General features: G+C 44.2%; 2 protein-coding genes across 3 annotated transcripts; one reads left to right on the top strand and one right to left on the bottom strand.

Annotated features, from left to right (window-relative positions):
* Positions 1-2: 2 nt before the first annotated feature.
* Positions 3-14,563, bottom strand: LOC135636385 (uncharacterized). The gene is made up of 2 exons (XM_065148074.1): positions 11,858-14,563; positions 3-1,694 (listed from the first exon to the last, which is right to left on the bottom strand). The coding sequence occupies exons 1-2, from the start codon at positions 14,561-14,563 to the stop codon at positions 3-5; spliced, it is 4,398 nt and encodes a 1,465-aa protein (XP_065004146.1).
* Positions 14,564-17,684: 3,121 nt separating this feature from the next.
* Positions 17,685-24,065, top strand: LOC103981882 (carbon catabolite repressor protein 4 homolog 1). 2 transcript variants are annotated; one of them, XM_065150015.1, is made up of 12 exons: positions 17,685-18,288; positions 19,264-20,023; positions 20,421-20,507; positions 20,587-20,670; positions 20,737-20,823; positions 20,910-20,996; positions 21,783-21,836; positions 21,940-22,031; positions 22,143-22,233; positions 22,309-22,459; positions 22,604-22,757; positions 23,794-24,065. In XM_065150015.1, exons 1-11 carry the CDS (start codon positions 18,131-18,133, stop codon positions 22,747-22,749), a joined length of 1,797 nt encoding a protein of 598 aa, XP_065006087.1. In that variant the 5' UTR covers positions 17,685-18,130; the 3' UTR covers positions 22,750-22,757; positions 23,794-24,065. The 2 variants fall into 2 exon arrangements, with proteins under 2 accessions (XP_065006087.1, XP_009396911.2); XM_009398636.3 differs by having other exon boundaries at positions 22,119-22,233.
* Positions 24,066-24,953: the final 888 nt, after the last annotated feature.

Raw genomic sequence — 24,953 nt, 5'->3', positions numbered from 1 at the left:
TTCTAAACAAAAAATCTTTTAAGGTTCCGGACGTTCCATGTTCTCGGCAAGCGGGACCCGTCCATTGTCGCGAGCTTGTATGTGCCCGGTTGGACTACCTCGATGATCCGATAAGGTCCCTCCCAGTTGGGGGCCAGCTTGCCCCCGGCCCTGGTCGGGTTGCTAACTTCGGCCCTTCGCAGGACTAAGTCGTTCATTTTAATGGGCCGAGGTCGTACCCTGCGGTTGTACCCCCGGGCAACTGCTCTTTTGTAAGAAAGCTCCCTCCGGTGTGCGCCGGCGCGCCGCTCTTCGATCAGGTCCAGGCCGGCGCGCAGCCCCTGGTCCGATGTGTTCTCTTGATACTCTTCTACTCGAGGGGTGGGGAATACTACCTCGGGGGGAAGGACGGCCTCGGTCCCATACGAGAGGCTGTAGGGTGACTCCCCAGTGGCTGTTTTGGGGGTGGTCCGCAAGGACCACAAGATGCTGGGTAACTCCTCGACCCAGGCCGTTCGGGAAGCTGATACCCTTCTTTTGAGCCCATCCAGGATAGATCGGTTTGTTACCTCGGCTAGTCCGTTCGTCTGGGGGTGGGCTACCGAGCTGTGTTTTAACCGGATTTCATAGCTAGCGCAGAATTCCTGAATCCTTTTGCCGGAGAACTGGGTCCCGTTGTCCGTGACGATGGTCCTGGGGAGGCCGAACCGGGTCACGATGTTTTTCCATATGAACTTCTCGATCTGCTGCTCGGTGATCGCCGCCAACGGTTCGGCTTCCGGCCATCGGGTGAAGTAGTCTATTGCGACCACGATGTATCTTCTCTGCCCTGAGGCTGGTGGGAAGGGGCCGAGGAGATCCAGCCCCCATTGCGCGAATGGCCACGCGCATGTGATGGGGGAGAGCGGGACCGCCGGGAGTTGGGGGGTCCGGGCGTGCTTTTGGCACGGGCCGCACTTCCGTACATAGGCCATCGCGTCCTGGACCATGGTGGGCCAGTAATAGCCTTGGCGGAGAATCTTGCAGGCCAGGGTCCGGCCGGCGATGTGCTCTCCACAAATCCCTTCGTGGACCTCAGCCAGGACAGCCGCCGCCTCTTCTGGCTCGAGGCACCGTAGAAGAGGGTGGGAGAAAGACCGCTTGTACAGCCGGCCGTTGGCTTCGGAGTACCATGCATGTTTCCGGCGAATACGTCGGGCTGCGGCTTCGTCGGTGGGGAGGGTCCCGTCGCGTTTGTAGCGCAGCATGTCCCCTAACCAGGTGGCTTGGGAGCCGGCCGCCGAAACACACGCGACCGGGATAGAGGGGGAGGGGAGCTCCTCGATCCCGTGGGTGGCGCCCGGGGGTCGCTTCGAGGCTAGCTTGGCCAATTCATCGGCACGGTCGTTTTGTAGTCTTGGCACCCTGGATATCGTGAAGTGTGCGAAGCAGGAGGCTAAGTTTTTTACCTCCGCTACGTATTTTGCCATGGCGGGTTCTCTGGCCACGTATCCGCCGTTAAGTTGCTCGGTCACCAGCTGCGAATCGGTGAGGACTTTGATGGCGTCGACCTGCATTTCGCGGGATAGTCTGAGCCCCGCCAGGAGTGCTTCGTACTCGGCTTCATTGTTGGTGGCATGGAACCCGAAGCGGAGGGAACGCTCGAACGTCTGCCCGTCGGGGGCCGACAGCACCAGTCCTGCGCCTGCGCCGGTTGAAGCGGACGAGCCGTCCACCTGTAGGACCCATGTTCCGCCTGTTAGGATCAAGAGCACTAAGAGGGGGGGGGTGAATTAGTGCAGCGGAAATCTTATAATAAATTAAAAACCAAAAGCTGCGTTCGTTCAAAAACTTTTATGATGCAAAAGCAAATTCTCAGTTTGTATCTAAGTGCAGTTTGCGTCTAAGCGCATATTGCGTTTAAGCGCAGTTTTGCGTCTAAGCGCAGTTTTGCGTCTAAACTCAGATTTACGTCTAAATGCAGATTTACGTCTAAACGCAGATTTACGTCTAAACGCAGTTTTACGTCTAAACGCAGTTTTACGTCTAAACGCAGTTTTACGTCTAAACGCAGATTTACGTTTAAGCGCAGTTTTGCGTCTAAGCGCAGTTTTGCGTCTAAACTCAGATTTACGTCTAAACGCAGTTTTACGTCTAGACGCAGATTTACGTCTAAACTTTGAAACTCGTTTGTATACTCGCAGAAGGCAGTATGCAGTTGAAAACGTGAACTGAAATCTGATGATTGAGCGAGGAAAGCCGATTTACGTCTGAATGCAGTTTTACGTCTAAATGTTGAAACTCGTTCGTAAAATCGTAGAGGACAGATTGCAGTTATTAATAGGATTAAAATGTAAGCGTAAACTGCAAAGAAGCTCGTTCGTAAAAGCACGGAAAACAGTTCTGCAGAATCAAGCGTAAACGTAAACTGTAATGTATGAAAATACGAGTTTACGTCTGAATGCAGATTTGGAAGAACAGCACTTAGAACTTGTTCGTGAAAGCGCAGAGAGCAGTAGTGATGAGGGAGGTTTGCAGTAATGATAAAGTGCTCGAAAATAAACGCAAACCAGAGATTTAGAGTGGTTCGGTCAGCCTTGACCTACTCCACTTTTGGCTTCCTCCACCGATGAGGTTGCCGACGTCAACTAGGTGCCTTCCTTCAATGGGCGAAGGCCAAACTTCCCTCTTACAGTTTCTCTCCTTTTGGCAGGCTTAGGAGACAACCTTTACAGACCTTTCTCTCCTCACTTTACAATTGAAAACTTGAAGAACAGAAGGAGGAGACTTAAAGGCTTTACAACACTTTTGAGCTCTTTAGAATCACAGAAAAGATCACGATTTCGGTATAGGTCTATATCTTTTCAGTGCTGAATGGGTGGGGTATTTATAGGCCCCAACCCAATTCAAAATTCGAGCTCAAAACGATCAAATCGATCAAATCCCAGAATTCTGGGATCAGGCGGTTGCACCTCTCGACTGGAGAGGTGGCACCGCCTGGCAGAGCTCGAAGACTGAGCTCTGCCGATTGCTTCTCTCTGCCAGAGCTCGAAGACTGAGCTCGATGGTTGCATCACCTGGCAGAGCTCGAAGACTGAGCTTGGTGATTGCATCACCTGGCAGAGCTCGAAACAGAGCTCGGTGGTTGCATCACCTGGCAGAGCTCCAAGCTGAGCTCAGGCTGATCCACCTCTCTGCCAGAGCTCGAAGACTGAGCTTGGTGAATGCATCACCTGGCAGAGCTCGAGACTGAGCTCAGGCTGATGCACCTCTCTGCCAGAGCTCGAAGACTGAGCTCGGTGGTTGCATCGCCTGGCAGAGCTCGGAACTTGAGCTCTGGCGGTGCAACCTCTTGGCTGGGGCGGTTGCACCTCCCAGCCTTGCAGCCCTGGCGGTTGCACCTCCTGGCTGGGGCGGTTGCACCTCCCAGCCCCACAGCCCAGGCGGTTGCACCTCCTGGCTGGGGCGGTTGCACCTCTCAACCCCACAGCCCAGGTGGTTGCACCTCCTGGCTGGGGCGGTTGCACCTCCCAACCCCACAGCCCAGGCGGTTGCACCTCCTGGCTGGGGCGGTTGCACCTCCTGGTGCAATCAGGGTCCGAATGGTTCACTCCATTCGGCCCACTTTGAATATTTTCAGGGGCCCAATTGCCCCAAGATTAAGCTAATGGGATCACCTCCCATTTTCATGCTTAATCATCATGCTAACTACGATTAACTCTAAGACAACTTCTGCAGCTTTGCTCCGATGCGTCAATCGCTTCTTCCGGCGAGTTTCCTGCCAACTTCCGTCGATCAACCGATAACCCTCGGTGATCCTTCTGCGGACATCCGGCATACTCCTGGACTTTGCGACGATCCACTTGGCTAGTTCCGACGAGCTTCGCTTGGCAAGCTTCTGGACTTCTCGGATCTGTTCTCTCTGAACCTCCGACGACCGTCCGAACTTCCGTCGAACTCTCGAACTCCCAACGTGATCATGATCTTGACTCCGGCGCAATTCCTGCTGCTTGTCTTACTCTCATCGTAGTTAATCCTGCACACTTATCTCAACACATAGATTAGATAACAAATGACAATTGACTTCATCATCAAAATCCGAGATTCAACAATCTCCCCCTTTTTGATGATGACAATCAATTGATAAAGGAGTTGTCCTTAACTCCCCCTATCTATATGCCATAGTTGAGATAAGTCAACCTTGAATTCAAGACCTAAGAATTCAAGTGACGTATTGATAAGTTAGATCAGTTAAACTTATCAATGCTCCCATCATGATGCCTATCATGATGTATCTCTTCAAGAATTATGTCAAGGCATGACATACATCATCAAGTTTGTATGATAGTGTTTGTAACCATTCATCATGTAATCATATAAAGCTACGAAGGACTTTTTACATGATGCTCACATTTGAGATTTTCTAGTAAGTTTGCATTTTCTTCACAATATCAAATCAAGATATGATGCAAACTATAGTACATGTTCACATATCTCTTGGTGATGCAAGGATGGCATAACATTGTTTATAGCATCACTCAAGTATTTGCAACTATGACATAGATATGATTATGGCAGTTCAGCTATGACATAGTGTTTATCAATTCATATTTTTCTCCCCCTTTGTCATCAACAAAAAGCATGATAGCATTATCAAGCATATAAAGGAGGTCATGACACATATATCTCTTTATTGTTTTTGCTTGACGGAGGAAAGTCATTTTCCAAAGAGTTTTCATAAGAGTGTACGGGAACATCCCATTTTTAGCATACAACCCGAAAAATGAACTTCTTACATGCATTTGGTTAAAAATATTTGTCACATAATTTGCAACATGTTATTTGATCAAGCGTTGTCAAGGCATGTAATAGTAATATCATTTGAAAAATAAATTTAAGTATTCGGACACATCAACATTCCTAATTCTCTTCTTATGTAATCAAATTGTTCTTCACATAGGGGTTTTGTGAAGATATCAGCTAGTTGATGTTTGGTATCAATAAACTCTATGGTTACATCATGATTAGTGACATGATCTCGTATAAAGTGATGTCTAATATCAATGTGTTTTGTTCTTGAGTGTTGTATAGGATTTTTAGTTAAGCATATTGCACTCGTGTTATCACATTTAATGGGAATATCTTTAAGATTCACTTTGTAATCTTCTAAAGTGTTTTTCATCCATACAACTTGCGCACAGCATGCACTTGCTGCAATGTATTCAGCTTCGGTTGTTGATAGGGCAACCGAGTTTTGTTTCTTAGATGACCAGGATACAAGGGCATGTCCTAAAAATTGACATGATCCTGATGTGCTTTTTCTGTCTAGTTTACAGCCAGCGAAGTCCGCATCAGCATAGGCTGTTAATTCAAAATTTTCTGATTTTGGGTACCATAATCCTAGATTGGTAGTTCCATTAAGATATCTGAGTATTCTTTTGACTGCTTTGAGATGAGATATCTTAGGGTCTGATTGAAATCTAGCACAAAGTCCTACACTGAACATGATGTCTGGTCTGGTGGCAGTGAGGTAAAGTAAACTTCCTATCATACCCCTATAGGTTTTTTGATCGAAGCTTTCTTCATTCTCATCAATTTCTAACTTAGTGGAGGTGCTCATAGGGGTGTCAATGGCTTTTGAATCATTCATTTTGAACTTCTTTAGCAAACTCTCAGCATATTTGGTTTGACTAATAAAGATGCCATTGCTTAGTTGTTTGATTTGTAGGCCTAAGAAGAATGTTAACTCTCCCATTAGACTCATTTCGAATTCATGACTCATAGTTTTCGCAAAGGATTCACAAAGAGATTCATTTGTAGAACCAAAGATAATGTCATCAACATAAATCTGAACAATGAGAAAATCATTTTCAAAATTCTTGATAAACAATGTAGTATCAACCTTGCCTTTTATGAAATTATTTTCAATGAGAAAAGAGCTAAGTCTCTCATACCAAGCCCTTGGGGCTTGTTTTAAACCATAGAGAGCTTTAGTTAATCTAAACACATGATTAGGGTAGCCATTATTTTCAAATCCAGGAGGTTGTTCAACATAAACTTCTTCGGAAATGAAACCATTTAGAAAAGCGCTTTTAACATCCATTTGAAATAACTTAAAATTATTGCAACTAGCGTAGGCAAGGAGCATCCTTATGGCTTCCAATCGAGCCACAGGTGCGAAGGTTTCTTCGTAATCGATACCTTCTTCTTGGTTGAAACCTTTGGCCACTAATCTAGCCTTGTTTCTAACCACGATACCATTTTCATCTTGCTTGTTTCTAAAGACCCATTTAGTACCAATTACTAAATGGTCATTTGGTCTAGGAACAAGCGTCCACACCTCATTTCTCTCAAATTGATTTAATTCATCTTGCATTGCGATAATCCATGAATCATCTTTCATGGCTTCATCAACACATTTGGGTTCAATTTGGGAGAGAAAAGCGGCGTTGGCACAAAAGTTTTTAAAAGAAGATCGTGTTTGAACCCCCTTTGATGTGTCTCCTAGGATTAGCTCCTTAGGATGAGCATCTATATACTTCCAATCCTTGGGTAAGGATGTTTTGGAAGTGGATGCAACCAAGTTGCTAGTTGGAGACGGGGTTTCGTTTAAATTCAAGGAATCAAAATTAATATCATCATCAAGATCATTTTTCTTAATTTCTGAAATCTCATTGAAAACAACATGGATGGATTCTTCAATAATTAAGGTTCTTTTATTGAAGATGCGAAAAGCTTTAGAAACCGAAGAATAACCAAGAAAGATTCCTTCATCAGATTTAGCATCGAATTTTCCTAAGTTATCCTTTTCATTCAAGATAAAACACTTACACCCAAAGACTTTAAAATATGAGACATTGGGTTTTTTGTTATTCCATAACTCATAAGGAGTTTTGGTGAGTAAGGGTCTTACTAGGACTCTATTTAAAATATAACATGCAGTGTTTACAGCTTCGGCCCAAAAATATTTGGGTAGGCTATGTTCATTCAACATGGTTCTTGCCATTTCTTGCAAATTTCGATTTTTTCTTTCTACTACCCCATTTTGTTGAGGATTTCTTGGAGTAGAGAAGTTATGGTTGTATCCGTTGAGTTCACAGAATTCTTGGAAGTCTTGGTTTTGAAATTCTCCACCGTGATCACTTCTAATTGACGAAATCATAGATTCCTTCTCATTTTGAACAAGTTTACAAAACTTGGTAAAATGTCTAAAGCATTCATTTTTTTGTTTTAAGAAGTAGGTCCATGTATATCTGCTGTAGTCATCAATAATGACAAAGGCGTATTTGCTACCTCCTAGACTCGATGTAGAGATTGGTCCGAACAAGTCCATATGGATCAATTGTAAGGGCCTAGAGGTGCTTATTTGATTCTTAGCTTTGAAGCTACCCCTAATTTGCTTACCTAATTGGCAAGCATCACATACATTATCTTTGATGAACTTGATATGAGGAATTCCTCTTACAAGTTCTCTAGATGATACTTGATTGATTAGTTTCATGCTAGCATGACCTAATCTTCTATGCCATAGCCAGGCATCCTCATTCATAACGGCAAAGCACATTTCATCACATAAGTCATTGATGTCAATAGTGTATACGTTGTTTTGTTTTAATGCAATCATAGATACATTTTTGTGTGGTTTTTCAATGATGCAGGCATTAGATTCAAATCTTATAATATATCCTTTATCACATAATTGACTAATGCTCAAGAGGTTATGTTTTAAACCATCAACTAGTAAAACATCTTCAATAGAGAGGTTGGATTTGTTACCTATGGTTCCTTTGCCAATGATTTTACCCTTGTTGTTGTCTCCGAAGGTGACATATCCTTCGTCTATGCTAGAGAGCTTAGAGAATTGAGATGGATCTCCGGTCATATGCCTTGAGCATCCACTATCAAGGTACCATTTCTTGCTCCTAGCTTGCGATTGTTTAGTTTTCTACAAGAAAGGATGACGTTTAGGTACCCATTTTCTTTTGGGTGCCTCATAAATATATCTACATTTTCTATCATGTTGCATAGAGTTTATCATGGTTCCTTTAGGAACCCAAATCAATTTGTTTGGACTTATTTTCTTGAATGGACAACAATGTGTCTTGTGTCCAGATTTGCAACAAAAGTTGCACTTGGTTTGGTGTTGAACGTGTAAGATGGGGCCTTTTACAAAGGTAGTTGGATTTAGGTGAGGACTCCTCACAAATCCAATCCCACTTCTTTTGGGAGCATGACCCTTGTTTGTAAGGATCATGTTTAATGACTTGCTACCAACCTCGAATTTCTTCAAGGTGTCCTTAAGCAGCAAGTTTTCTTTTTGTATAGTTTCTAAATCATGACATTTGATACATGAGTTTAAACTATCATGATGTTCGACTTTTAACTTATCAAACTCACAAGTAAGATTATCATGTACCCTTTTTAGCAACTTGTATTTTCTATTTATAACTTTGCATTCATCAAATAAATCATGGAAGGCATTTAATAATTCATCGAAAGATAAATCAGCATCTAATAAATCCGTTACCTCCTCTTCGATGGCCATAAAGGCGTAATGAGCAACTTGCTCGGTGTTGGATTCTTCTTCCTCGGATGCGCTCGAATCATCCCATGTTGCTTGGAGCGCCTTCTTCTTTGTTGTTCTTTTCTTGACTTGGGGACAATCACTTTTGTAATGTCCCGGCTTTTTACATTCGTAGCAGATCACTTGGTCCTTCTTTGATTCAAGTTTATTTTTCACATCGTTTTTAAACTTGTTTCTTTTGAAGAATTTCTTAAACTTTCTTGTCAAAAGTGCCAAGTCATCGTCACAATCCTCATCACTTGAGTTTTCTCTCAAGTGGCATTCAGAAGTTTTAAGTGCCATATCCTTCCTGTTCTTTGGAAGGATGTCTTCTTGCTCTTCATGAGCTTTGCAGGTCATTTCGTAGGTCATTAATGACCCGACTAGTTCTTCAAGAGGGAAATTTCGCAGATCTTTTGCCTCTTGAATGGCGGTGACTTTAGGATCCCAACTCTTAGGAAGGGATCTTAGTATCTTATTAACAAGCTCAAAATCCGAAAAGCTCTTTCCGAGTCCTTTTAGACCGTTGACGACATCCGTGAAACGGGTAAACATGTCGCCAATGGTTTCACTCGGTTTCATTCGGAAAAGTTCAAAAGAATGCAGCAACAGATTGATTTTTGACTCTTTCACTCTACTTGTGCCCTCGTGGGTCACTTCAAGCGTGTGCCAAATATCAAAAGCAGTTTCACAAGTTGAAACACGATTAAACTCGTTTTTATCAAGTGCGCAAAATAAGGCATTCATAGCCTTTGCATTAAGAGCGAAAGCCTTCTTTTCCAAATCGTTCCAATCGATCATTGGAAGAGAAGATTTTGAAAATCCATTTTCAACAAGGTTCCATAGTTCAAAATCCATAGAAATAAGAAAGATCCTCATTCGGGTCTTCCAGTAAGTGTAGTCCGTTCCACTGAACATGGGTGGACGTGTAATCGAATGCCCCTCTTGGTTTCCGGCATATGCCATCTCTCTTGGGTTTTAATCCTTTAGAGAGTTAACCTTGCTCTGATACCAATTGTTAGGATCAAGAGCACTAAGAGGGGGGGGGTGAATTAGTGCAGCGGAAATCTTATAATAAATTAAAAACCAAAAGCTGCGTTCGTTCAAAAACTTTTATGATGCAAAAGCAAATTCTCAGTTTGTATCTAAGTGCAGTTTGCGTCTAAGCGCAGATTGCGTTTAAGCGCAGTTTTGCGTCTAAGCGCAGTTTTGCGTCTAAACTCAGATTTACGTCTAAATGCAGATTTACGTCTAAACGCAGATTTACGTCTAAACGCAGTTTTACGTCTAAACGCAGTTTTACGTCTAAACGCAGTTTTACGTCTAAACGCAGATTTACGTTTAAGCGCAGTTTTGCGTCTAAGCGCAGTTTTGCGTCTAAACTCAGATTTACGTCTAAACGCAGTTTTACGTCTAGACGCAGATTTACGTCTAAACTTTGAAACTCATTTGTATACTCGCAGAAGGCAGTATGCAGTTGAAAACGTGAACTGAAATCTGATGATTGAGCGAGGAAAGCCGATTTACGTCTGAATGCAGTTTTACGTCTAAATGTTGAAACTCGTTCGTAAAATCGTAGAGGACAGATTGCAGTTATTAATAGGATTAAAATGTAAGCGTAAACTGCAAAGAAGCTCGTTCGTAAAAGCACGGAAAACAGTTCTGCAGAATCAAGCGTAAACGTAAACTGTAATGTATGAAAATACGAGTTTACGTCTGAATGCAGATTTGGAAGAACAGCACTTAGAACTTGTTCGTGAAAGCGCAGAGAGCAGTAGTGATGAGGGAGGTTTGCAGTAATGATAAAGTGCTCGAAAATAAACGCAAACCAGAGATTTAGAGTGGTTCGGTCAGCCTTGACCTACTCCACTTTTGGCTTCCTCCACCGATGAGGTTGCCGACGTCAACTAGGTGCCTTCCTTCAATGGGCGAAGGCCAAACTTCCCTCTTACAGTTTCTCTCCTTTTGGCAGGCTTAGGAGACAACCTTTACAGACCTTTCTCTCCTCACTTTACAATTGAAAACTTGAAGAACAGAAGGAGGAGACTTAAAGGCTTTACAACACTTTTGAGCTCTTTAGAATCACAGAAAAGATCACGATTTCGGTATAGGTCTGTATCTTTTCAGTGCTGAATGGGTGGGGTATTTATAGGCCCCAACCCAATTCAAAATTCGAGCTCAAAACGATCAAATCGATCAAATCCCAGAATTCTGGGATCAGGCGGTTGCACCTCTCGACTGGAGAGGTGGCACCGCCTGGCAGAGCTCGAAGACTGAGCTCTGCCGATTGCTTCTCTCTGCCAGAGCTCGAAGACTGAGCTCGATGGTTGCATCACCTGGCAGAGCTCGAAGACTGAGCTTGGTGATTGCATCACCTGGCAGAGCTCGAAACAGAGCTCGGTGGTTGCATCACCTGGCAGAGCTCCAAGCTGAGCTCAGGCTGATCCACCTCTCTGCCAGAGCTCGAAGACTGAGCTTGGTGAATGCATCACCTGGCAGAGCTCGAGACTGAGCTCAGGCTGATGCACCTCTCTGCCAGAGCTCGAAGACTGAGCTCGGTGGTTGCATCGCCTGGCAGAGCTCGGAACTTGAGCTCTGGCGGTGCAACCTCTTGGCTGGGGCGGTTGCACCTCCCAGCCTTGCAGCCCTGGCGGTTGCACCTCCTGGCTGGGGCGGTTGCACCTCCCAGCCCCACAGCCCAGGCGGTTGCACCTCCTGGCTGGGGCGGTTGCACCTCTCAACCCCACAGCCCAGGCGGTTGCACCTCCTGGCTGGGGCGGTTGCACCTCCCAACCCCACAGCCCAGGCGGTTGCACCTCCTGGCTGGGGCGGTTGCACCTCCTGGTGCAATCAGGGTCCGAATGGTTCACTCCATTCGGCCCACTTTGAATCTTTTCAGGGGCCCAATTGCCCCAAGATTAAGCTAATGGGATCACCTCCCATTTTCATGCTTAATCATCATGCTAACTACGATTAACTCTAAGACAACTTCTGCAGCTTTGCTCCGATGCGTCAATCGCTTCTTCCGGCGAGTTTCCTGCCAACTTCCGTCGATCAACCGATAACCCTCGGTGATCCTTCTGCGGACATCCGGCATACTCCTGGACTTTGCGACGATCCACTTGGCTAGTTCCGACGAGCTTCGCTTGGCAAGCTTCTGGACTTCTCGGATCTGTTCTCTCTGAACCTCCGACGACCGTCCGAACTTCCGTCGAACTCTCGAACTCCCAACGTGATCATGATCTTGACTCCGGCGCAATTCCTGCTGCTTGTCTTACTCTCATCGTAGTTAATCCTGCACACTTATCTCAACACGTAGATTAGATAACAAATGACAATTGACTTCATCATCAAAATCCGAGATTCAACACCGCCTAGTTCACTCGGCCGCTCCTCGGGATGGGTGAGCTCGGAGATGAAGTCGGCCAGTGCTTGTGCTTTGATGGCGGTCCTGGGCGTGTAGTGGATGTCGAACTCTCCGAGTTCGACCGACCACTTGAGGAGTCGACCTGCGACGTCGAATTTTGATAGTACTTGACTGAGAGGTTGGTCGGTGATTACCTTGATCGGATGAGCTTGGAAGTAGGGGCGTAACTTTCGGGCTGCCAGCACGAGCGCGAGGGCGAGCTTCTCGATTGGAGGATATCGCTCCTCGGGCCCGGTCAGGACATGACTAGTGTAGTAGACGGGGAGCTGTTCGCCGGCTTCTTTGACGAGTACCGAGCTGACTGCGTGCTGTGAGGCAGCTAGGTAAACGCAGAGCTCTTCCCCAGTAGCGACTGAAGCAAGGCGGGGAAGGTTGGCTAAATGCTGCTGGACCTGTCGGAAAGCCTCCTCACACTGGGGCGTCCATTGGAAATTCTTCGGATCTCTTATTGCGCGGAAGAAGGCTAGGCAGCGATCGCCCGAACGGGACAGGAATCGGGATAGGGCGGCCAGCCGTCCGTTCAGCCGCTGTAGGTCTTTGACCGTCCGAGGGGCCTGCATGTCGAGGATCGCCTGGACCTTTTCCGGGTTGACGTCGATCCCTCTTTCGTGTATAATGAATCCGAGGAACTTTCCTGTACTGACGCCGAAGGCACATTTTGCGGGGTTGAGCCGAAGGCCGCAGTTTCGGAGTGTGGCAAATGTTTCTGATAGGTCCGTTAGGTGATCTCCCGCGACCCGGCTTTTTACAATCATGTCGTCCACATAGACCTCCAGGTTTCGCCCTATCTGCTGGGCGAATATCTTGTTGATGGTTCTCTGATAAGTTGCGCCTGCGTTCTTTAGTCCGAACGACATTACTTTGTAAAAGTATGCTCCGAGGTTGGTGATGAAGGCTGTGTGTCTCTGGTCCTCAGGCGCCATTCGGATCTGATTATATCCGGAGAAGGCGTCCATGAATGAGAGTCGGGCGTGCCCTGCGGTTGCATCTACGAGCTGATCGATTCTTGGAAGGGGGTAGCAGTCCTTTGGGCACGCCTGATTAAGACTGGTGTAGTCAACACACATTCGCCAGCTCCCATTATGCTTTTTTACCAGAACTACATTGGATAGCCATTGTGGGTATTTGACCTCTTCTATAAAGTCGGTCGCTAAGAGCCGTTCTACCTCCTGGCGGACAGCTTGCTGCCTGTCTGGGGCCTGGGGTCGCGGCCTTTGTTTCACCGGGCGGGCATCAGGCGATATGTTGAGGTGATGTTGGGCTGCCTTCGGGTCCACGCCTGCTGCGTCAGATGGCGACCAAGCGAAGACGTCGGCGTTCTCCTGCAAGAGGCCGACGAGTTGTTCCCGCTCGTCCTGGGGTAGGTCAGCCCCGACCTTAATGGTTCGGTCCGGGCGTCCTTTTTTGAGTGACACGTCGTAGGTCGGGGCCGACGGCTCGGGATGTGGATTTGGCCGCTTCATTTTTCTGGGATCGTCCAGGGGTGCTTCGGTTTTTGCCCTGTTGTGTAGGGAGACCGCCGTCAGGTAGCATTGCCTGGATTCCCGAGGGCTTCCCCAAGCCTCCCCCGTTCCCGCATGAGTCGGGAATTTCACTGTCTGATGGTAAGTGGAAACCAGGGCCCTGCTTTTGTTGAGGGAAGGTCGGCCGAGGATGGCATTGTACGCTGTAGGAAGGTCTACTATCAGAAAGGTCGACATCACCGTTTTAGTCTTGGGCGGTGTCCCCAGCGTCAGAGGTAGTGTGACTGATCCCAAAGGCGAAACCGAGTTGCCGGTGAACCCGGTGAGGTCCGAGCGGACGGGTTTCAGGGCTTGCTTCGTAAGTCCCAGCTTCTGGAAGGCGTCGTAGAACAGTATGTCCGCCGAGCTTCCTGTGTCTATCATAATCCTTCTTACCTGGGCATTGGCGATTCTGGCGGTTATTACCAGCGCATCGTCATGCTCCAGTCGTCCGGCGACTTCGGGGGGAAATGTGACCTGGGGGTCGGGAGTTGCATGGGGACCCTTGTCCCAGGCCGAGCGGGCGTAGGCCTTCCTTCCAGTCATGCTATCCCCACCGGACGCTGGTCCGCCCGTGATGACGCTGATTAGGCGCTCGGCCGGGCCGTCTGGGCAGGTGGGGGGGATGTTGCCTGTCTGATCGCCGGAGGGGTCGAGGCGTCCTTCCCGGCGGAGTTCGTAGATTTGCCGCGAGAGCTCGCGGCATTCCTCCGTGTCATGCCCGTTTTGGCGGTGGAAGCGACAGTACTTGGACCGGTCGGCCAGTTCTCGCGGGTTGTTCATCGGGTAAGGGGTTTTGAGCAGTCCCCTTTCCCTGATCTGGAGAAAGACTTCTGTGCGGGATGTACCCCCGAGGGGTCCTAGCAGGGGAGGATCGGGTTGGTGGAGCTTGCGTCTGGGAGGGGGAGGTCCCTGAGCCGGCTCTGGTCTTTCCCTCTTGTGCTCCTGCCGTTTCCCCCCCGTCCAGGCCTCGACTTCCATGAACTGGTTCGCGCGCTGGAGCATCTCGGGGACCGAGGTAGGAGGTCGCTCCACGAGAGACCAGAAGAGCCGGGAGGGACGCAGGCCTGTTACGAACGCCTCCTTCTGGGTAAGCCCGAGGAGGAACGCCATGGAAGGCTTTGGGCGAGCGCAAGCTATGAAGTGGAGCTCGAAGTTCTTGGCGAGCTAATCGAATGAGGCGATCGTCGCAGTCTTCAAGCCTCCGTACCACGCGAGGGCCGGCCCTCTCAACGTGGTGGGGAATGCCCTGCTCATCAAGGCGTCAGAGGTCCCGTACAACGACATCTGTGCGCGGAAGGCCGCTGTGTGGTCGGCCGGGTCCGCGGAGCCGTCATAAGTGTCCAGGGGGGGGAGTCGGAAGCCTGGGGGAATGGCGTGCTCCAGTATCTTTGGCACGAACGGCGACCCCTGATCTGGGCCTTCCGTGGGCTCTCCTGGTGGTCCGGCACGGATTTCCCTTTGCACATTGTCAAGCCGTTCGTTGACGAGACGCAGCTGAGCGCGGAGGGAAACTGCAGAGTTCGAGGATAGAGCCTCTGGTTCCGAGTGGCCTTCCGGGCAGACCGCCGCCTGCTCGCGGGTTTGAGATAGCGGCACCCGTGGTGAGGTGGGGGGCTCTCGAAGCTGGGTGGGAGCTTGAGTAGGGACCCCCTGTCGATACAACGGCTGGGGGCCCGGGGGCCGAGATGGACGAGAGACAAGGGGGACAATGGTTTGTACCATGTCGGTGAGTAGCTGGACCTGGTGAGTGAGGCCGTGGAAGGCTTCCGCCGATACGGGCGGCGGATTGCCAGTGGTTCCGTCGGGGGGCGATAAGCCCGGATCGTTGAAGATCCGCCAGTAGCGCTCCGAAGCCGTAGCGGGACGCTCTTCCCGAGGTCCTCGGAGAGGGGGGAGTTCTCCCGTAGCCTCAGTCGGGAATGGTCCCCCGATCGCGAGTCTGGCACGCTCGTCGTGATGATCGCTCGACATGCTGGGGGCCCTCCTTCTAGCGCCAAAATGTTACGGTAAGTAACTTTTTAAGCCGTGGCCTCGGGGCCGACGCGGCTCGGTTCTGGGGCTCGGAATGTCGAGGATCTCGGGCGCAGCTCCCCCGGAGTCTCCCGGTCGGGATGGTGGCTGCGGGCAGTAGATCGGGTCGGCAGCTCCGCAGCAGCGCCGGGAAGAGGCCACCTCGTCTTCGCTCCTGCACACAGGTCGGGTCGGAAGCTCGGCCCGACCCCTCCGACGATCAAGTTAGAGGGAGAGATGTGGAGGGGGTTTTGGAGGACGGAATGCCTCCATACAAGTGTGGTGTGCGAGTGTCTTCCCCTCCTCGTCTGGAACCCTCTAATATTTATAGATGGGCCTGGGTAAGTACCTCGCGCTGCGTCTGACACGCCCATTGGGGCTGTGTTGGAGGCCGGGCTGCTGCAGGGTATGGCGCGTCTCGATTGGCGCGTTCCTTACCTTTGACCGAGCCCTGGAAGGCGCAGGGCTGGGCCCGTTGGACGAGGGGTGAGGGTGTTGTGGTGACGGACGGGATCCAGTTCGGGCGTTAATGCACCTGGGACGGCGTCCCAGGGTTTCGTTTGACCGTGGGGTGAAGTCACGGTACAGGGTGGCCGACGTCATTCACGTCGTTTCGCCATTATTGCACTCATCAAGACCCATGCCATCAAATCATGTCTACCATATTCTATCACAGTTGGGATGGTGTAGCTTTTATTATAAAACATTGTAACACGAATATTGCTATAATTGCTAAATTATTGATTCTAGAAACTAACCAAGAAAAGAAATCAAAATGGAATGACAAGAAAAATAAGTAGGAACAAGAAAATTTAGAAAATTCACATTTTATTGATTCTGTTCTGGTTGCATGGGAAGGATGTTTCCTCTTGGTGGATTTTCAATCTGATTGGAAACATTGTGTTTGCTCTTATATTGAATTATCATTCAATATATTTATGAGATTTTATATTTCTCATTTTACAAACTGATTAGCTAGATTTGTAAAGAACAATAAATGTAATGGGTTGAACCCAACAAAGTTGAGATTTTTAATTCATGGAATGATTTTTTAGCATGCTTTTCATCTTATGAATAAAGCTTAACTTTTTCTATGGAAAGAGAAAATTCACCTTGTATATATACTCACATTAAGTTTCTTTTTGATGGTTAAAGTGGTAGACTTCCCAATATAAATTGGTTGTTTTGAAGGATCATCATGTTCTAATGGGTCGACTAGAGAGTGAGTGCTGAGATGTGGATGAGAATTGGTTCTCCTAATGACTAACAATTTAATGTTTAATGAAACAATAATTAGGTTTTATACAATAACTAAACATTTTGTTAGTGGAATTCCCCCATATTAATTAAAGAGGATCATACTATGCCAACATACGTTGGAGGAATCGATCAGAGAGTGATTGACAAGAGATGTAAATTTTGTTCTTTCAGATTTTTCTCTTAGCCTTAATAAAAAAAATTTAATTTTACGTTTAATAAAATGGGAATTATAAATTTTCATTATTATTGTATACCTTTTCACAATAATTATAGGGTCAAATGTGGAGGTCATATAAATAAATAAATAAATAAATAAATAAATATATATATATATATATATATATATATATATATATATATATATATATAGTTTGTTCCAATTGTAAAAAGAAATAAAAATATTGAATACATAAAGTACTTGTAGTATTTTTAGTATCATATAAGTATTTTCCAGAGGGTATTGATGTAAATTACTAGAGTTTCAACTAAAAACTAATCTATAATAATTAATATATATACTCAAATTTATAGAGACAAATGCCAAAATCATTTTAGAGGATATATACATGCAATTTTATCAAAAGCAAAAAAAAGAAAGGGGGAAGGGGTGGGGAAACCAAGTGCAAGTTCACTCACTATACATCTCCATGTGTAAGAGCTCGTGGGCTCCACGCCCATCCCCAACCTTCCCCACCACTTAAGCCTCCTTCCCTTGTGGACCCCATGCTTCCCCCAAGTCATTGCCTCTCTTCCCTAATTCTCAATCCCCACAACAAAAGATAAAATTGAGTTGTGAGGACCATAATAATTAATATTAATAATTATCAATAATGATGAATAATATATAATAATAATGACAATAATAATATGATAACGATAATATCAATCATAACAAAAAATAATCATAATGTAATTAATAATAAAAAACAATTTTCTTATTTAGAATGGAAGGATGCAGCAACAAGACGACCACAAAAGAGGAGAAAGAGGAGAGAGTAGAAGAGGCAGAGAGCGATCGCTGTGCTTTCGCAGCTACTGCTCCGGCTTCCCGTCTCACCCGGTTTAAACCCCTAGCCTTCCTTCGATTCCTTTTCCCCCTCCCCCGTTCACGCCGAAATCGGATCGATCGACCCGGAAACGTTCTTGCTTTTCCCCGCCGAGGTTGATCTCGCTCTAGGGTTTACCGTTACGCGAGCCTTTGGGTCTCACGTTCGCGCATTGGCGCCGTTTTCGATCGCGAGGGTTCTTGTTGGATTGGTCGACCATGGAGCGATCCAGGGCCCCGTGATGGCAGATCTGGAAGATGTGCTCGATTCTTAGAATGGGAGTCTTGAGGTGGGAGAGGAGGTTTTGGTGATTGGGTTAGGGTTTTCAATCGGGAGTGGGATACTAGGGATTTTAGGAAGTATGTTGAGTGTCTTGAGGGTTCATCTGCCGTCGGAGATCCCCGTGGTAGGCTGTGAGATTACGCCGTACGTTCTTTTGCGGCGACCGGATGGTAGCATCTCAACTGATGATGTTCCCGAGTCTGCTCCATTCAATGGATATTGCATTAGATATAAGTGGTGAGTTCTTTTTCTGCTCCCCTTTCTGGTAATTTCATTGTCTGTTGGTGAATTCTTGATAGTTCTCTGTCCTTTTTCTTGATTTAATTACACTTGCATTAGACATAAGAGGTAGCATCTCAAGCTGTCTTTAAATACATTGCTTTAGACCAGCACGTGGGCAGACGGTTATCATATTTCGTTTCATTTATATATATTGAAGAATTATTTCTACGGATGCTATCAATTGTTAACCTATAGACTTTTAATCAGAAACCATGGTATTTCTCCTATTTTGTTATGTGGTTTGACCTACATGGAAATGAACATGAGCATGAACTTAATATATTCGTAAGATGATGTTGTTTGCATAATGGTAATGGATGTTTGGGTTTTCATTTCATGAATGGAGGAAAGCCAGCATTCATTGTCTCTTAGGATCAGGGGTACAATATGCTATCCTATATGTTGTTTTTAGAAGTAAAGTATAGTTCCTAAAGGACTGATTTCTTCAGTGTCTTTCTTTCATTCACAATACTGCTTTGAACTTAAAGTGCTTTCATTCTATTGAAGCCTCAGTCTAACTCTAGCTTAAGCCTTCTTTTGACATCCAGAACTGATTTGGCACTATTTCTAACTAGTGACTGCACATGTTTTACATGTGAGACATGAGAAATAAAAGGTTCAATGATTGTTGTCCTACTTCTAATGGTATGCAATCGAAGTCTGTTTAGAGATTTGTAATTTGGGTTTCATTTGGAGACATTGTGGTTTGCATGCCCAGGTTATCTCTTTATGCGGTAGTATATATATTACCAATGATGGAACTGTAATTTGAAGTTACTGGTGGTAAAAACAAATTGCTCAGTTTTTATTTCTGTGGCAGCATACAAGTTGATGCCATAGTCTTGACTAGTTTTTGTTACTTGGTTTAGTAGAGCTGTTTGTGGCACAACATTGTAGTTTGTTCTATATAACATTTTTCGTGTTCTGCAGGTATCGTGATCAAAGTGATCAAAAAGTTTCTGTATGCAGTGTACATCCAACTGAGCAAGCAACACTGCAGTGCATAGTTTGTGTTAAGGAGAAAGTACCTATTGCAAAGAGTTATCATTGCTCTCCTAAGTGTTTTACTGATGCTTGGCAGCATCATCGTTCTTTACACGAACAAGCGAAGAGAACTATAAAGGAAAATGGAATCGAGGAGGAAGAAGCGTTCGGGCGCTTTAACAATAGTGGGTCTGGAAGTCATAATGCTGGCCTTTCTGGTGCAACAATTAATGTGGGAAGCTCAGTCCTTAATAATGGTCCAGTACCTATATATTCTACAACTGTTGCAGAAAGGAATGGTGAAGCTTGGTCTGAAGTTGGACGTTCTAGAACATACACACCAACATCTGATGATATTAATCATGTTCTTAAGTTCGAGTGTGTGGTCGTATATGCAGAGACAAGGATACCTGTGGGAAATGTACATACCATCTTGACTTCACGTGTGATTCCAGCTCCCTCTCCAACACCTCGTCGCATGATTCAAGTAAATGGAGCTGATGTTTTGGGGCAGTTGGATGTAGATAGTCGAAGCGCATCTTCTAGGACCTTCTCAGTGCTTTCATACAACATTCTCTCTGATGCATATGCTACGAGTGAGACATATAGCTACTGCCCATCTTGGGCCCTCTCATGGTCTTATCGCAGGCAGAATTTGTTGCGTGAAATTATTGGCTACCATGCTGATATCCTTTGTCTTCAAGAGGTATGTCTCCTTGAGTTTGTGTTGCAAGTAAATTAGTTCTAGCCTTTGCAAACTGCTCCTGGTTTTCTTGTATTCTTGTGTCCTGAGTCATATGTATTGGCAATTTTTTATCATTCCCTATCAACACAAAAGTCATCCTACTCAAAGTATTTGATCTTATTAGTTTTCTTACTTTCTCCTGTCTTCTCATAATAAAGTTTTTCATAAATTTAGTCAAAATTCTATGACTGAATATATTGAAAATTCTTTTATTATCATGTAATTTCTTGTCCTTTCTACACAAAATTTTGTTCGAACATCAGTAATATGAAAAATTTAATGATCCTTCAGTTTTTTTATTTATTTAGGTTGTTGGCATATTTTTGTGCTGAAAATTGAATTGTCTCGATTTTTGTAGGTTCAAAATGAACACTTTGAGGAGTTTTTTGCTCCAGAACTTGATAAGCATGGATATCAAGCACTTTTTAAGAGAAGAACATCAGAGGTTAACTTGCACGTTGTCAACTGCTTCTCTAAATCTCACAATGTTCCTATATAATAATAAATAATTTGCCACCTTTCAGGTTTATAGTGGAAATCCAAATTCGGTTGATGGTTGTGCTACATTTTTTCGTAGGGACAGGTTTTCTCAAGTAAAAAAATATGAGGTAGCACACCTTGCAATTAGTTATAGTTGATAAGATCCAGCAGATTGATATGGTTTAGTCCTGCAGGTTGAATTTAATAAAGCTGCACAGTCGTTGACAGATCAAGGAATAGCAGCTGGTCAGCAAAAAGCTGCTTTGACTCGGTTAATCAAGGTCTGAGCTATACATATCACCTAAGACTTTTGAGCATGGTTTGTTCTTTTCCCGTCTTTTATATAGAAATGTTTTCCTATCTGTAGGATAATATTGCTCTTATTGTGGTTTTGGAATCAAAATTCGGTAACCATGGCGCTGATAATCCAGGGAAAAGACGGCTTCTTTGTGTGGTGAGTATTCTGTTTTTTGTTTACCTGTTTCTAAGTTACACTTTCTGAACAAAAAATCTCTCGTGTGTGTATATGCTTCATCATGCCGGAGGGGTATCTATGACTCAGGGGTATGAGGTACACTGATGACTATTCCAGAATACTTGCTTTTGGCTATGGTACCATCCATATAGAGAATGTGATCTGTAAATCTTTTAAATATAATTTTAGCCTTGATGAGCAAGGATTAATTATCATTGGTGAAAATGAACATTAAAATTTATCCTGATTTAGCCCTTGTGAATGCGTCATGAGGAATTGTTGATTTTCCCCAGGTTATCCTTTTCGATTGCTTTTTTGTGCAACCTAATAATGCCTTTGATTATGATATATTATTTTTGAAGACAGATCCAAGCTTCATGGCTATAGGTCTTTGGTGCCTAACGAAAAGAAAAACAATTGTCCCACAATTTGAGTTGTGATCTATATAGTTCATTTGCTTGATATTAATAAGAACATCTGTAGAGTTTACCATATGTTTTGTCATTTGCCTTGCAGGAAGCTTCTATCGTTTTCTTAAAATTGGAATACTCTGCATATTTTCATGAAGAAATTTGTGCAAAGTTGTGCCTGACATTTAGAGAACTGCCTATCTTATCCTGAATCCTTATTAGGTTCACTTGCTTTTGTTTTGATTCATATACTTATCTACATGTTCTTCAATTATTCTGCATATAAATGTTAGATCTTTGTGTATTCTTTGCTCATCTTTTTACAGTTTTTAATTCTATTGTCTATCAAATGCAGGCAAACACTCATGTAAATGTCCATCACGAGTACATGGATGTTAAGCTATGGCAGGTTTACGCTAGTTTTTTGTGGTTATGACAGTATTATGATTTATGACAATCTTTTTTTGCTTCTGAATCATGTTGTACATTTTTTGTTGGTTTTATCACCTCAGGTGCATACCCTTCTCAAAGGTCTGGAAAAAATTGCCATCAGTGCAGACATTCCAATGTTGGTCTGTGGAGATTTCAATACGGTTCCTGGAAGGTATTAATTTTATATCTTTTTCCGGGTAACTTGTTCTATGTTTTTAAGATGCAAAGCACAATACCTGAATGAGTGTCATAAATGTAGTGCTCCTCATTCACTTCTTGCAAGGGGCAAGGTCGATCCTTTGCATCCAGACTTGGCTGTAGACCCTTTTGGAATCCTTCGTCTTACAAACAAGTTATCTCACCAGCTTCCACTGGTAATATACATTTTGTACTTGCAGTCACTGAGAACAAAATCTTTTCTGTTGTTAACAAGTATGCATATCTTACAGGTTAGTGCATACTCATCTTTTGCAAGAATGGGAGGAGTTGCTCCTGGTGTAGAGCAACAGAGGAGGAGAATGGATCCTGCAACTAATGAGCCTCTATTCACAAATTGTACTAGGGATTTTGTTGGCACTGTTGACTACATATTTTATACAGGTATGACCTTTTCTGTTCTCTTCATTTTTTTGGGTAAGTTTTTTGTTTCCTCAAAAAAAACAAAAGAAGAGAAACTCTTATTACTGCTTACCTTTTGGTGTTCAAGAATGTTCTCTTCTCTTATATGATTTTGGGTGCTTATAGCGGACTCTTTGATGGTGGAGTCTCTGTTGGAGCTCTTGGATGAGGAAAGCTTACGTAAAGATACTGCCATACCTTCTCCACAATGGTCTTCTGATCACATAGCACTTCTAGCACAATTTCGTTGCAAGCATAGAACCAGACGTTGAGACTAGCAGTAAGTGCAAACATATTTTTCTTTTGGTCTACTCTTATGCTTCATTTTGACTAGACATTTGTCGTTCCTTTCACTTGTAGCATTTGGCTTTTGCATGTACAATAGTTGCTACTTAATTTAAACATGCGGTGTCTTTCAAAGTTACAATTCATACTTACCCCAATCAAATCCTTTCTTTTGGCAAAAGGGGTTGGAAAAGGAGCTTAAAAATCTAAAATACCACTTATCAATGTTCTAACAGTCCAAGTATGAATGAGATCACCCATTGTTTGGGGAAGAGACTAGAGTGTTTGGGGAATATGTTTCTTGATGAATTAGGAAATGAAACTGTATTGGATATTGTTGCTGGAAATTCAAAGGATTAGGAAGACATGCATTACAACTCCCTTGAAGTGATAGACTCTGTGTAACAAATATCATGCCTTGGCACATTTTCAAAAAGGCATAAAGACATTGGTCATAGAGATATAGAGAGGGATGCCTGCATAATAGTCTTAATGAAAATGTTCAAATATTGTTTAGGAAGAAAATTTTCTGTTATCTTGATCTGTCGGTGATAAGTACTTGTCAGATACGGATTCTGACTATCTGTAGGTGATAAGTTCTTCCCTTTTCCTTGTGTTATATTGTTGCTTCTATTGTTTCAGCTTATTCGTACTCGTGTTTATTTGTTAGCCCACCTGTCAGTGGTTGATGATGTCTAGAAATGCTTTATTCTTAGTCTCCTGGGGATGACATACAACATGTTGTCCAATAGTTATTTGTTTATCATTCTTCCTTAAGCTTCTTTGTAATTAATTTATAACATTTTCTGTCATTCTTTTTACTGTAACTATTTCAAAGTGATTCTGAGATGTTACATCTTCAGAACATCAAACATATGTAGTCATGGTCATGCTTTAGCACCTGCTGACCCTTGTACTTGCTTGGGAAATACGATTGTTTTTTCCTTACAAAATATTTCTGGTACTCTATAGTTTTGCAGGTTTTCTCTTGTTTAAGTGGTCATTTTCTCTTTTTTCTTTCTGCTTATTAGGTCTTCCAGCCTTGTCCTTGTTCATGTTGTAAGAAGAAAAGAGATGAGACTTTGGTAGATAGAGATTTCACATGGTAACATTCTCAAAGGAGGTATATAGTGTTCCTTGTGCTCTTTTATGATAGCCATTATGGTTTCTCATTTTACATGTATCATTGTGCCATCGCATGATAGAAAATTGTGCAAAATATGGTTCTGTTTTCTTTAAAATTCTTATGCAGCTTGATATATTCTTAATCTGGTAGAGAATATACCCAAGTGTTCCCTCTGCATGACTGTGAACCTTCTTCTTGCTCTGTTACAAAGTGGCTTGAGTTTGAATGACAGTTCTGAGACCACAGTATGCTCGAGTGGTTTAAGAGGTATCTTCTCCATTAGATTGGTCAAGGCCATGTGGACTGTGGTCAAATTTTTTTTTACACCAACTTTTGGTAGTATATTAGAAGCCACACAGGCACTGAAGAAATGCTATTAGTTAATAATGTTGGCAGTGAGCCTACCAGTCTTAACAAATCTATCATTTTATTTTGGATCCATTAATTAATTAGTAGATATCTGTTGTTTCTGTGTTATGGACAATATTTCTTCGAGAAGGTGGGGTGGGGTGGGGTGCGGTGCAGGAATAACTGGGTCAATCTGAATCAATTGGTGAGGGACCAGAAATCCTTTCTGTCATAATTTTGGTATCACTGGACACTGCACTTTATATTAACATGGCATTATTTATTATTAATGGCCTTCAATTCATGTACTTGTGGCCTTCCGTTGTTTGATTAAATATATAGTACGTTGTTTTCTTTCCTCATTCCGGAATTGCCCCCTAGGCAAAGCGGATTGATTTCAGTTGCTGCGGGAAAAAAAAAGTGTCATAAATCCTTATAGCTTCATTATCGCAATATACAGTTAAATCCAGGTATTATATAATACCATCAGGCGAAAAAGGTGCTTCTTTGGTGGGTAGCATATCATACTCTGGAAATTGCTCTTCTGTACTTGTGTTTTCAGTAGATCTGGTCCTGCTGAGGCTTCACGGTCAGTGATCGGATTACCAAAAGCTAAAAGCAAGGTAGGTTGTGGTGCACAGATTAGAAGACCAACCTCTCACCTCCATCTCCGCAAAACCAATAATCACTGCTCGCTTTCTTGTTATGGTGGTACAT

Source organism: Musa acuminata, chromosome BXJ3-4 (genome assembly GCF_036884655.1).
Source record: "Musa acuminata AAA Group cultivar baxijiao chromosome BXJ3-4, Cavendish_Baxijiao_AAA, whole genome shotgun sequence".
Lineage (NCBI taxonomy): Eukaryota > Viridiplantae > Streptophyta > Magnoliopsida > Zingiberales > Musaceae > Musa > Musa acuminata.
Note: the sequence above shows the minus strand (reverse complement) of the source record. Positions and strands in the feature narration are given on the sequence as shown.